This window comes from Grammomys surdaster, unplaced genomic scaffold (assembly GCF_004785775.1).
Source record: "Grammomys surdaster isolate TR1022 unplaced genomic scaffold, NIH_TR_1.0 125630, whole genome shotgun sequence".
Taxonomy (NCBI): domain Eukaryota; kingdom Metazoa; phylum Chordata; class Mammalia; order Rodentia; family Muridae; genus Grammomys; species Grammomys surdaster.
Window position 1 is genome coordinate 2,353,768 of NW_021620469.1, and position 12,242 is coordinate 2,366,009.

Genomic DNA, 12,242 nt, shown 5'->3' on the forward strand with positions numbered 1-12,242 from the left:
TGTTATCCAATCCCGAGTAGTTGTTCCTGGGATCAGATACATACAAGGAACACTAAGCAGACTAGCCAGGTTGTATTTATGTATCTTCACATTTTCACATATATGACATTAAAGAAGAAGAAGCCGTGAATCAGAGAGAGCTTGAGGTGGGGTACATGTAAGGGGTGAGAGGGAGGAAAGAAGAGGGAGAAATAATGCAATTATGTCTTAATTTTAAAAATAGAAATATATATATATTTAATTTTTTAAAAAGACATTTCACATTTAACAAGAAATCTCAATTTGTAGAGGTGTCTCCCCTCTGCACTGTGGAGAAATGAGATCACAGAAAATGCTAACCTGTAGAAAGACATAATTTACACATGGATAACATGTCTTACCCTTGCCATACTGGCCTTTCCTCGTACCTGCCTGTCTTATTTCCCATAATAGGGAGTCCGTAAAGAGGACCGTCTAAGACAATCTTAGGGATCTACCGTAGAGGTTCCCTAACTCCTGGAGTTTCTTCTACATTAGATATACATGCACTAAACTGTTTGCTTTTCCTATATCAATCTATCTTTTTTTAAAAACAGAAAGTCTTAGTTTAAAAATGTACAAAGTTTGGGAAGGAAATAATTTTTCTCCTCTATGCTTTTGTGTAGTGTTTATTTGCCCATGATTCACTTAAGCAACAGTAAGAGTTTATCAATTTATACAGTATCTTTGCATGTTAAATCTCACCTGTCCTTTTTTTTTATTTGAAACATGAATTAGAATTTATTCAATAAGGCAGCCTAAAGTGCCAGTCTTGTCTTATTTGACAGTAAAGGAACAGACTCAGAGGCGGTTTCATTTCTTTTTCTCACTGCTTTAACAAAATATCCCACCAAAATTAACTAAAGCAAAGATTTGCTATGGCCCCAAGTTTAAAAGGACAGATTCCATGACAATGACATGATATTAACCATCATGGTGGCAGGAGCATTGGCTTGCACTCCTCACACCCTAAAACCTTAGAAAAACCCAGAGCAGAAGAAAGCATGCTGTAGCTCCTTTCACACTTCCTGCTTCAGTCCCTGAGCAGGGACAGCTGACTCTATGTGGATCAGAATAGAGTCTTCCAGGGTAATACACAGAAGTGATCCAATGCACTGTCTACATGACCTGCCTATGTTTCTGACCCACATTTATCTTATATATCATTGATGATAGGATATCTGAAGATCAAAAGTTCCTCCTCTGGTGGGCTAATCCAAACTAGTTCAACCTAAGAGAGCTGCCAGAACAACCACCAGAGGACCTGTAACTATCACAATCTAATTTCCATGCTAAGTGATACACCCACCACTAAAATGACTGAAATACCAGACCATAAAAGTGCTCCTAGTGGGAGACTAGGGAGATCTCAGAGATAGAGACAGATCAGACTGTCAGAAGGAGACAATATCCAATATAGGATATTGTCACCATTAGAGAACAAATTTATACATGAGAAAAAGCCAAGAATAACAAGCAAAGATTGCTTACTGTGAAAGCACACACTCAAGAGGGAGCATGGGTCTCCTTGGAGTCTCGTTTTAACAGGTATTTTTTAGTAGTCTTATTAGTGATTCCAGGGACTGTTGTATATGATTATATAGATTATTTTATAAGAATAATTTTATTATAAAATAATAAAAGATTTTATGTCTATGTAAGGAGTAGGTGCCTGGAGAAGTCCAGAAGAGGGTATCAGATCCCCTGTGCTGAAATTCCAGGTGGGTGTGAGCATCTGATGTAGGTCCTGAAAACTAAACCCCCACCATCTGCAAGAGCAGCACACACTCTTAATCCCTGAGCCATTACTACATACCCTACATAGATTATTTTTTGACTCAGGTGATCTGACAAGAACGATCTTATTTCTTCATGTCAGGACACAGCTAAGAATGTCATGGTGTCTGTACTTGAGGCTGTTTTTCCTTCTGTGCAAACCCCAGTGTGACGGATATTGACCCAGTTGTCTGGACATATTTATAGGATATAACTTCTCTCCTTTATATTCCTTCTGGCTTCTCCCCAGGTTCTTTCGTTTGGCCCCTTATTGGTCCTTAGTCCATCCTTGTCACAAAAGGAAGTAGAAAAGGTCAAACCAGAATTCTGAGACATCCAGGAAAATACAGCTGAGCTGTCACCTGTCAGCCCATCCCCCCACATCCATGTCATTAAACATGTTTACTCTCCTGCTGATCCGTCTTTATCGGCCCATTATCCTGTATCTATGACTTCTCAACCTTCAGTGGGTTGAAAATTTGATTTTCAAGTGAGGGTCCCACTTCCCCATGATGTTTGACATTCCTAATCAGTTCCTTCTTGGATTTATGACACCAAATTGAAAAGACCCCCTTGCTGATCCCTCTCTCTGGAGGAAAATCAAAAAACTATTGGTAAATATCCTGCTCAACAGCTCACCATTGCTCTACTGGGAGTCTCCAGCCAGAGTCAGGCTGGTACAGCACTACGCGACTGTCTGCATCGGTTCTCCATTCATGCTCTACCTGTCTCCACCATCACTCTGTTCCTTCCTCCTTCAAGTTCTACCATGTTTGAGGTCAGCTCATTAATTGTACTATGTAGTCTTCTTCATTATAACATGATTTCTCCACGAAAGCGAGAGGTTTGTTTCTATGGCGATGGTAAGAGAAAGTCTAGGCAGAATTTAAGCAGCTTGAAGTACTCACTTATTCTGAGAGCTCATTAAGCTGGCTGACGTGAAAGGCTAGTGGAGATCCTGCAAGAGCCTAGCAGAGGTCAAAACTTAGCAGTAAAGTTGTCAGTAAAAAAATCCCAGGCATGAAACTTTCGCATCTATCCAACATCAACTTGACACACTCCTGATGTTTCTTATGTACAACCTCAGATGTTTGGTCGGAGGCAACTTCTTAAACAACATTCTCTGGGAAGTAGAATGTCGTGTGGCAGCTATGGAATGGTAAGGGACTGCAGGAGAGTCTTCTCGTTTAAAAATGGAAGGACTAATAGCTTCTCCTATGAAAGGTGAACATGGAAAGGATGAAGATTAACAGCATAATTAATAAAAATGTTTCTACTGCAAGACTGCAGGCATCATTTTGTGTTTGCCCCTGCATGTGCTAAAACAGCACTAAGCTATAATTTTCAAAAAGATGACATCATATACCTCATACACCCATAAAACAAGCTGGTGTCAAAGTTTTACTTGACCCATTTGCTAGGGAGTGAATAAAAATGATGTTATAGCCAACTTAAAAAGCATTTGAAAGGCTAAGTAGTTATAGAGAATGTTAGAATAAGATTGTGAGGTCAGACACAAAACTGGTTGAAGTCCAATACAAAAACAAATCATATCCTTAGTAGTCATTTGTCCTGGTAGGAGAATGAATTTGCATCTCAAAACCACACACATTTGCCCAGAGAATTAGAAAGCCAATCCCAGCACTGTAATATAAATGTTCTATTCTCTCTTCTGCCTATTCCAAATATCAAGTACCTTTCCTGGTATACACTGGGAAACCCTTTAGTTTTGTATACTAAAAGGAAACAGAGAGTCCAGAAAACAATAACAACAACGACAATGACAACAACAACAAAGTCATCAGGAAGTTCTGGGAACCCAAGCATCCTTCCTGATCCATGAGAGAAATGGCAGCCAAGAGCATCCAAACCAGGGAAGAAGCGATGCTTACAGGACTGCCTACCTGTTCTCATCACCAAAGCAGTGGTACATGGGTACTAGGGAAGAAGCCATTAGGGAATATCTTTGCTCTCTCAGTCACTAGGAGGAAAAATATGGACAGAACACCTGCTCCAAGTAAGGGGTCTACAGCTAACAGCACAGTCCCAAGCAAAAAGATAGCATTAAAAGGTGCCTGAATCATTTCATGGCTGAGCAGTTTGTTGAGACCTATGGTGCCTGATGTAGCAGGTCATTATTAGCTCTGGTTTGCTTTTGCCACTGAGGGAGTTGGAGAAATGGAATAGAAAGAATGGCTGACAGATGTTAGACTTCAAGATGAGAGGGAAGACTTTCTAGAGCAGAGGTAGGAGGGGGAGAACACCCTCATTTGATTTTTTTCTACTATAAAAAAATCTTATTTTGGAAATTTTATAAGCAATAGAAATTCTCCCATAGATATGCAACCTTGGAAATTAAGCTCAAGGCACTGGCTAATTCCATCTCTGAAAAGAGCTCACTCTCTGCTCCCAAGATAGCACCTTGTTGCCATGGTCACCAGAAAGGACAAATTCTGTGTCCATTCATGTTGGAAGATGTGTCAGATAGCACCCTCAATCCTCTTTCTAAGGACACTAATTCCATTTGCAAGGGCTCAGCTCATAGAAGTCCCAGCTTTTGTGACTGCAGCTTTTCAGGTGCAGGCCACACCAGTCAAAAGGGCAGGTGAGTGAGCTCCTGCCAGCTGAACTGTGCTACTCCCCAGACTCAGATCCCCCTGATCCTCCACACCTCAGCCCACACCTGGCTGGACTCCTGTCCCTAATTCCAGCAGAGTCCAGCTGCTCAGGTATAGGCCAGACCAGTTAGAAGAACAGAGACCACATGTTGCACCAAAGGCCAAGCAAGTTGCCAGAAGTTAAGCCCCTAGCCTGGTCATGGTCTCCAGAGTGGTTCAGAGGCCAAGCAAGCCACCATAAATCTAGGCCACAAAGTCCAGAAGACCAAAGAAGAAACAGAAACCAAGGAACAAAATACCCAACTAATAAGGACAAACACAGAAATCAGCATCCAGACCTATAATCATCCCAAACTCAGATGCCCAAATTCATCTTGGAGAGACCAGAAATACAAGGCACATAGCTAAATAAAGGCAATACACAGCAAGCTGATGGCCAACATCAAATTAAATGGAGAGAAACACTAAGCAATTCCACTAAAATCAGGGACAAGTCTGCCCACTCTCTCCATAGCTATTCAATACAGTTCTTGAAGTTTTAACTAGAGCAATAAAACAACTAAAGGAGATCAAGGGAATATAAATAAGAAAGAAGTCAAAGTATCTTTATTTACAGATGATATGATGGTATACATCAGTGATCCCAAAAATTCTACCAGGGAACTCCTACAGCTGATAAACACCTTCAGTAAAATGGCTCATTCTTGCCTGACTCCCAATCTGCCTCAAATTGACCAAACTCACCTGTAAGCCAGAGGTTAAAGGACTTGAAGTATCCCTACAGATTGTCCCAGGGTATAGAGTCAACACCAAGGAAAGAGTAGGTCTGGAAGAGTAGATGGAAAGACCCCTGCCTGGTTTCTAATTTCATAGAAAAAGAATGAAGGGAGAGAGAGAGGGATATTTTTTAAAAGAACTGTTAGGGATGAGGGGTAGTAATAAGAAAAGGGAATAACCCAAGAATGATAGGTCAAGATGCAAACAGGAACATGTTCAGAAGTACCCAAACAAATTTATTCCATATGAAATCTTTAAACACCTGCCTTCCTTCACAATGTTTAAGTAAGTATCCCTATATGACCTGGATCCCAAGCACATTTTAAGGCTCTATACCTGCATATTTCCCACCAAGCCCTGTGTCTTCCACTTGAGGCCTTAAACCCCAGTCTCTAAGCCATGCTGTCTCTTCACAGTTTAGGGGAGAAGCCAGCCACAGTGATGTTCTCCCCAGTGATATAGCTGGCATCTGAGGAGCACAGGAAGGATACGAGCCCGGCACATTCTTCCGGTTCCCCTAAACTGTAGGAGAAAAGAGATGAGGTCGCAGAAAATGCTAATGGGCTCTGACCTGGGCTTCTGCAGTCCGCGAGGGGCACCTAGCAGTCACCATCTCAATGGGAGGTGACAGTGGTTGATGGCAAACCTGTCCTCCTGCCCCCAACCCAGGACTCCAGAAAGGGGAAGCAGCCGGCAGAATGGCAGCAGGAATGAGGGCTTTTTCATATTGAAAAATACTTTTCCCTAGAAAGTGGCACAGAGCATCCCCCTCCCTCAAGCCCGACCTACCGCTGTAGTCCAAAGATTTTATTCATGTCAGGCAGTATGTTCAGCAATGTTTTCTCCTAGAGAGAGATTGCAGAACCAGTGTCAGGCAGAGAACTGGTGATACAGTAGGGTGGAAATAGCATCATGGCTGACCCACACCTCCATGGAGGAGAGGATGAACACCAGTCTGCTCAAAGAAGAAAGAGACCCTGATCTGTCTGCAGAAAAGTAAGGGGCTGCTACCCAAAGACGACCCTGGAATGGGGATGTCGCTGCATGCCCAGGCTGTGGGCATCCATTCAGATGGAGCCTGGCACAGAAAGAGACCAGGTCTGTGGAGAGGATAATGTAGGAGGGCGGGACTAAGATCAGAAATCGTACGTCATGCTCACCCGTAGGCTAAAGTCTGTCTTGATAATTCCTGGCACGAGGCAGTTCACTCTGATGCCCTTTGGAGCCAGCTCTACAGCCAGAGACTTGCCGAGCCCCAGCAGAGCAGTCTTGCTGGTGTTGTAGACGCCCAGCTTCTGTGAAGCAAAGAATCAATATGGTAGGAAGGAATCTTCCCGGAACAAAGGTTGTTTGAGGGCTGCAGACTACAAAGATGTACCTGACCGTAGGCATGAACACCGACTCTCTCCCCTTGTGCCTCACCACCCCCACACTAGTCTTTTCAAAGAGTCAGATTCTCCTCTATGTTATCAAGTTGCTGCCATGTATATCCAAGCTTGACACAGAGAGTGTTGCACTGTTCTTTTGAATGATCAGTGAGAAAACAGAAATTAGGAGCTTCAGAGTCCTATCCCAGTAGGAAGGCAAGCTAGCATCACTTACAGGCAAATGGCAGATTTTTGCTCCTTGGGGGTAAAATGAGATCATAATATCTGACCTAGAACATTGACAACGCCATCCCAGAGACACATAGTTTACTTCTATTTTATTTAGCATCAACAGTCAGTTCTCCCACACCCAGCTACAAGGTCTCACAAGAAATCAAGGCAGCTGGAGCTCACCCAGCTTACCAGAGGATGCTCATACTCACTGGAACTGGTACATAAGCCGATACAGAGGACACTAGAACAACGCAGCCTCCCCTTGAGGAGAAAGGAATACAGAGTGAGATTAGAGATTCATTCAATTGAAAGTCAGGAAACTGGGCTTTCACTCGAAGAGAAAGCTCGTTCGGAGTTCACAGTGAAAATGTAAAGGCTCAGCAACTAGCTAGAACTTTCAGATATGCAACATCGAAGTAAAAGTCATGGCCACCCAATAAATACAGCCAGAGTGGGATCCCTTTGATAGGGTCCCCAAACCGAGGTAGCACACTCAGATGACAAAGCTCAAGTAATGTCCAAATGTTGTAGGGACCTCTGTGGAGTCAATGGGTCACCAAGGAGTCCCAAGCCTTAACCACCCCTGTGGAACCACAGGGTACACAGAAGAACCAGGCTGTGCAGCAGGTCAGAGAAAGGTGTCCATGGTGCCTCTGACCAGGAAAGAAACAGGTGAGATGGCCTACAATGGCAGGCAAGAGGGAGAGAATGAGAGATGGAGACCCCAGACTGCTTCACTCTGCACCCATCATCATTAAAGATGTCACAAAAAGCAAGACCCCGATTGCCCCTGAGATGAACACCATAGGGCCCGGGAAATGTCCTTTGAGTATCTGGAAGGCAAGACTTGTTCTTGACCCAGAAACTGTTTCTCTTCATCACAAAGTAAGTCCTTGGGGAAAATATCAGGTCTAGAAACAAGACTTGTCTAAAAAGACACACCTATCACACACATACACATACCCCAACACATCTTCAACTACCTAGGCCTCTACCCAAGTATTTCCTGTGGGTAAAAATTAACATATGTGGCCCCCACCATTTCCCACAGGCACTTACCCTCTATTCTCCATGTGGGGCAGCAGCTTGCTTAGCAACAGAGCTGGGGACTTGACATTTACATCCAGGATCTGAAATCCCAAATAATACAGACTTTGGGCTGGGGAGACATACACCACTGTCTGGGGCCCTGTCCGGGAGCCAGAACAGGAGTAAAGCTCCATGAGTATGGTGGGAAGCTGAGATACTGAGTCCTTTTGCTATGTGTGAGGGTCAGTCAGAGTTTGTCTGGGGGTACACATGCTTCTGAGCCCCCCCAGGCTCTCTAGGCCTCAGAGAATTACCATACTGTGTGGCCTAAGGGCCTTCTCATTGTCGGCTCCCATACAACCACTACTTCCTTGGAGAGGAAAGGCTGGGGAAGCACAGGGAAGTGAGGGTGAGGAACTAGTTATTAGTGACTGACCAAAAGGAGGAGTGTGAGTGAAAAGGAGTCTGTATCTGACACCTAGCCTACCTCAGGAAGTGTTAGGAACTGGGGTTGGTGTTTCTCATTCATATACTAATTATCTGGGATAATATTTTGGTTGGGTTAGGTTGGGTTAAGCATTTTTGCAGTGTTGGGACTCAAACCCTGGTCATCTATAAAAATAAAGAACTTGAAAAGCCTGAATGTAGTTGGAGCATGAGATGGAGGGACTGGAAGGTGGATCAAGAAGAGCCATGGAACATGAGAACCACAAAGGGAAACGTGGGGCAAAGTCTACTAAGAGAAAATGGAGGGGTGGCTCACAGGAAGGGAATGGTGCACTGATCATGGGCCCATTCCTCGCTACTAGGGACAGGATGAGGCTCAGACATGACTAGTCATGGGTGGGCTCTTCAGGATAACAGGGATGGGGTCTGCAGCGGCAGTAGGAGCTCCCTGAGAACCCAGTGGCTTCCAGCTAGGATGGCAGAACTGGAAGAGTCCCATCTGTCAGGTGTATCTCTGGACAGATAAGATGTCCCTCTGAGCTCCCAGAAATGCTCCTTGGAATAGCCAGACTAAAGGATTCACAGAGATGCCAATTAATCCCAGGTTGTAACTGTTTTTATAAACCTGAGCCAGAGCATCTCTGCCATAGACAGACCCAGAAATCATTTTCTGGCATCTCAGGACTTAGCAGCAGTGATCAGCACAAGGATATTCAACACAGAAGCTACTGGAACCTGATAGAGCCTGGGGCTGTCTCAGGTAAGCCCCATCTTCATCCACCCAAGCCAGTGCTGACACAGCTATATGGAAACGCAGGCATGGTATGGGCACATGCATTCTTATAGTCACGAGTAGATATCTGTATCATTTAGGGTGTGTAAGGCACTCTCCTCACCTTGTCCCAGATCTGTTCACTGGCTCCCAGGGTGCTTCCCACCAGAGGATTGACTCCTGCCACACACACAAGGAAGTCAATGCCCCTAGAATGCTTCAGGGCCTGCAGAGCAAATGATCAGGCACTCAGGTGAAGGAATGGGGTACAGAGAGGTAAAAATCCAAAGAAAACCACTGCTATGTCTTGAATCGGAAGTATCCCCACAGGTTCATGGTTTGAATGTTTGTTCCCCAGCTATTGCTCTGTTTGGGGAGGCTCTGAATCTTTAGGAGGTGGAGCCTAGCTAGCAGAGGATCACTGTCTGCAGTCCTTTGAAGGTTACACCCGACCCACAGTACCTGCCACACTTTCTGCATGCTGGTATACTGTGATGGGAACAGACTTGGCCACATACTTCCATACCCATGCCTTCTCCATCATGTTGGATTGAAACCACAAACCAAGATAACCCTTTAGTTAACTTGTTTCTGTCAAGTATTGTGACCACAGCCAACTAAAGCAGCGCTAACTGGCCCTTCTGGGGCTGGACCAGGCCAGAGTTGAATCCTGACAGAGATTGAGTAAAATGATGTTTCTTGCCTCCTGCGATGAATATAGTTTCTGTTCTGTAAGACATCTCATTGGTCCCTGGGTCCCATCCTTCCATCCTTTGTCTTGGCTCTTTTGTTTCTAGTTAATTCCTTCTCTGCTCTCTCCTGTTATCTGGTAGGATCCTCCTTTGTTTACTACAGCACCTGTCTGCTCCATGTTCCTTCAGATCCCACCTCACAACTCACTCTTTCTGGAGTGGTTACAGCAGGAGCTTATCCTGGAGCTCCAATTTCAGAGGCTAGTCTAATGGACTAGCAACATGTTGGGCCAGAGCTATACTGCTCACACTTTATCATGGAGACATATCACTTGGGGATTTGACAACTCCAACGCTTAGGAGGTTCTAGGCAAGATCCTCAGTCATCTCTTTGGTTAGTATGAGCAGCACAGCCGTTTCTACTTGTTAGGAAATCTTTTAGTCACATCTCAGTATCCTGAGAATGTGGGATTGGCTTCATTTACAGACCTAGAGACCCTGATTCCCTCATGTCAGGGTTAGACCCATGTCTTTTCATCTCTCATAGCCTGTAGCTCCTTACTGTGGTCACAAGGTGCTGGCGGTCCTCAGCCTTCCCCACATGGCACACAGTGCCAGTCACACTCAGCCCCTCCTCTTTCAACATGGCCACCGCTTTATCCACATTCTCCTGCTTCCGGCTGCTGATGACCACATGTGCCCCATCCTGGGCCAGACGCCTGGCGATGGCAAATCCAATCCTGTCAGCAGAAGAGAGATGGTAGTGATGGTTTCAACCCTCTCTGTCTTATTCCCAAACAGACCCTGATGACTATGTTTCCCTCATGTTGCCCAGAAGTGGCTTCCAAGTCTTCAGTAGAAGGCAAGAGAGATCGGTGAGCACATGCCACATGCCAGTCATCATAGTTCGCTCATTCCATTTCACACGGATTTATGCATGATAAGTGTATTATATAAATGAAGATGTCCTTATGATTTTATTAAAAGGAACTTTGAAAAGTAATGGTCCATCAGAAGAATCACAGCCTTGTTGGCTATCAAGCCTACCATCCTAACTGTTCAGCATTGCTGCTCTCTCCCAGACCCTGGAGGTTGGCATAGATTAGACTCTCTCTAGACCTATTGCCTGCCCTCTGGGCTGCAATTTCAAAATTTCTCTTCTGGAGAATGTGCTATCCTCTAGATCTCCTATCACTGAGGAGGTCTGAAGACTCTTGACTGGTACTGGTCAAGCAGCTATGATCGAGGAAGAGAAAAGAGGCATGTGACCAGCATCTTGTCAAAATGATCTGGGTAGCTGGAAATTTTAAATGTATTTCATGTGTTATGAATACCGAGAATTGGGAGCACAGAGAAAAATGTAAGACATCACAAGGGTCTGGAAAGTCTAGTTCCTTTGTTTTCCCTGGTGATTTTAAACAGTTCTAAATATATTGGTGATGTTAAGACCTTAAAAGATCAAGAGGATGATCTCCCTCCATCTGGGGATGGTAAGAACTCGTTATAAAGTGCATAGGAATACAGGATCCAGAGGGCAACTGGAACTGGGGAGTTGTGGGAACCAATATGAGAGTTTATAGACCATTCTGAGCTGGTGGCAAGACACCTGCACAGTTCTGGTGCCATATGAAATATGATGCCAATGAGACCTCTGAGTCTGAGGCACAATTCTGTCAGCAGAAGGTGTCAGACTTTACTCTCTTAGTAGAGGATTCAAAAGACTGTGGCCATGTTGGTATGAAAGACAGGGAGGCAGATGTGCTGTTCTGGTGGTAAAATCTTGATTATAGAGGGATTGTCCTACCATCAGTGGTAAGAGACTACATTTGGACTCCATGCTCTTTGTGGGATTTAGAAAATCAGATATTTTAAGGAGAGATGTTGAGATACAGAGTTAAACACCAGACCTGTGTGATGGTTGTGGGGGAAGCTGGGATGCATGAGATGAGCCAGCCAGATACTTCCAGTCACTCACCCTCTTGTAGAACCAGTGATCACAGCCACTTTACCAGCCAGGGTACGATTCTCATCTGCTCTCTTGCTGAACCTCCTTGCTGAGAGAGGGACTGGTGTACACAGATAGCCCCTAAAGGCCCGTGGAATAGACCTGAATATGGCAGCCATTGAAGAAAGACCTGTGAAGATAATCATGATTACAGTCCACACTAGGACCTGTACTCTTCTGGACCTTCTATGAAGTCCCTGATGGGTGTTCCACCATCCTCCAAACTTTCCAGAAAAGTACAGAGCCCTTCACATCCTTGTTGTAACCTAGGCTCAAGGCAGGCTTTCCCCATCATGAACCACCAGCACAGTACTTAGCCAGGCATAGTGCCAGGCCCTGGGTAGATGCCTGAGAGACATTTGCCTGACCTTTTTTCATTCCTCCAATAAGGAAAATCACTTACAGTAGGCTTAGCATCACCTTCGGACTTCTTATACACACCCTTTATCTGATCATTGAAATTTTCATTTTCTTCGGAGGCTTGAACCCATAGCCTAATATACGTTA

General features: G+C 44.5%; 1 protein-coding gene across 1 annotated transcript; it reads right to left on the bottom strand.

Moving 5' to 3' along the window:
- Positions 1-5,599: 5,599 nt before the first annotated feature.
- Positions 5,600-11,854, bottom strand: LOC114638845 (dehydrogenase/reductase SDR family member 2, mitochondrial-like). The gene is made up of 8 exons (XM_028787425.1): positions 11,706-11,854; positions 10,293-10,470; positions 9,163-9,264; positions 7,850-7,920; positions 7,000-7,051; positions 6,350-6,484; positions 5,979-6,034; positions 5,600-5,711 (listed from the first exon to the last, which is right to left on the bottom strand). Exons 1-8 carry the CDS (start codon positions 11,852-11,854, stop codon positions 5,600-5,602), a joined length of 855 nt encoding a protein of 284 aa, XP_028643258.1.
- Between the last annotated feature and the right edge of the window lie 388 nt (positions 11,855-12,242).

Excerpts from the sequence above, each read along its gene's own strand:
- LOC114638845 (XM_028787425.1), bottom strand. The coding sequence starts at position 11,854 with ATGGCTGCCATATTCAGGTCTATTCCACGGGCCTTTAGGGGCTATCTG. Across the intron at positions 9,265-10,292 it reads GCCAGCACCTTGTGACCACA|GCCCTGAAGCATTCTAGGGG; the intron begins GTAAGGAGCTAC and ends TTTGCTCTGCAG. Across the intron at positions 5,712-5,978 it reads AAAATCTTTGGACTACAGCG|TTTAGGGGAACCGGAAGAAT; the intron begins GTAGGTCGGGCT and ends TTTCTCCTACAG.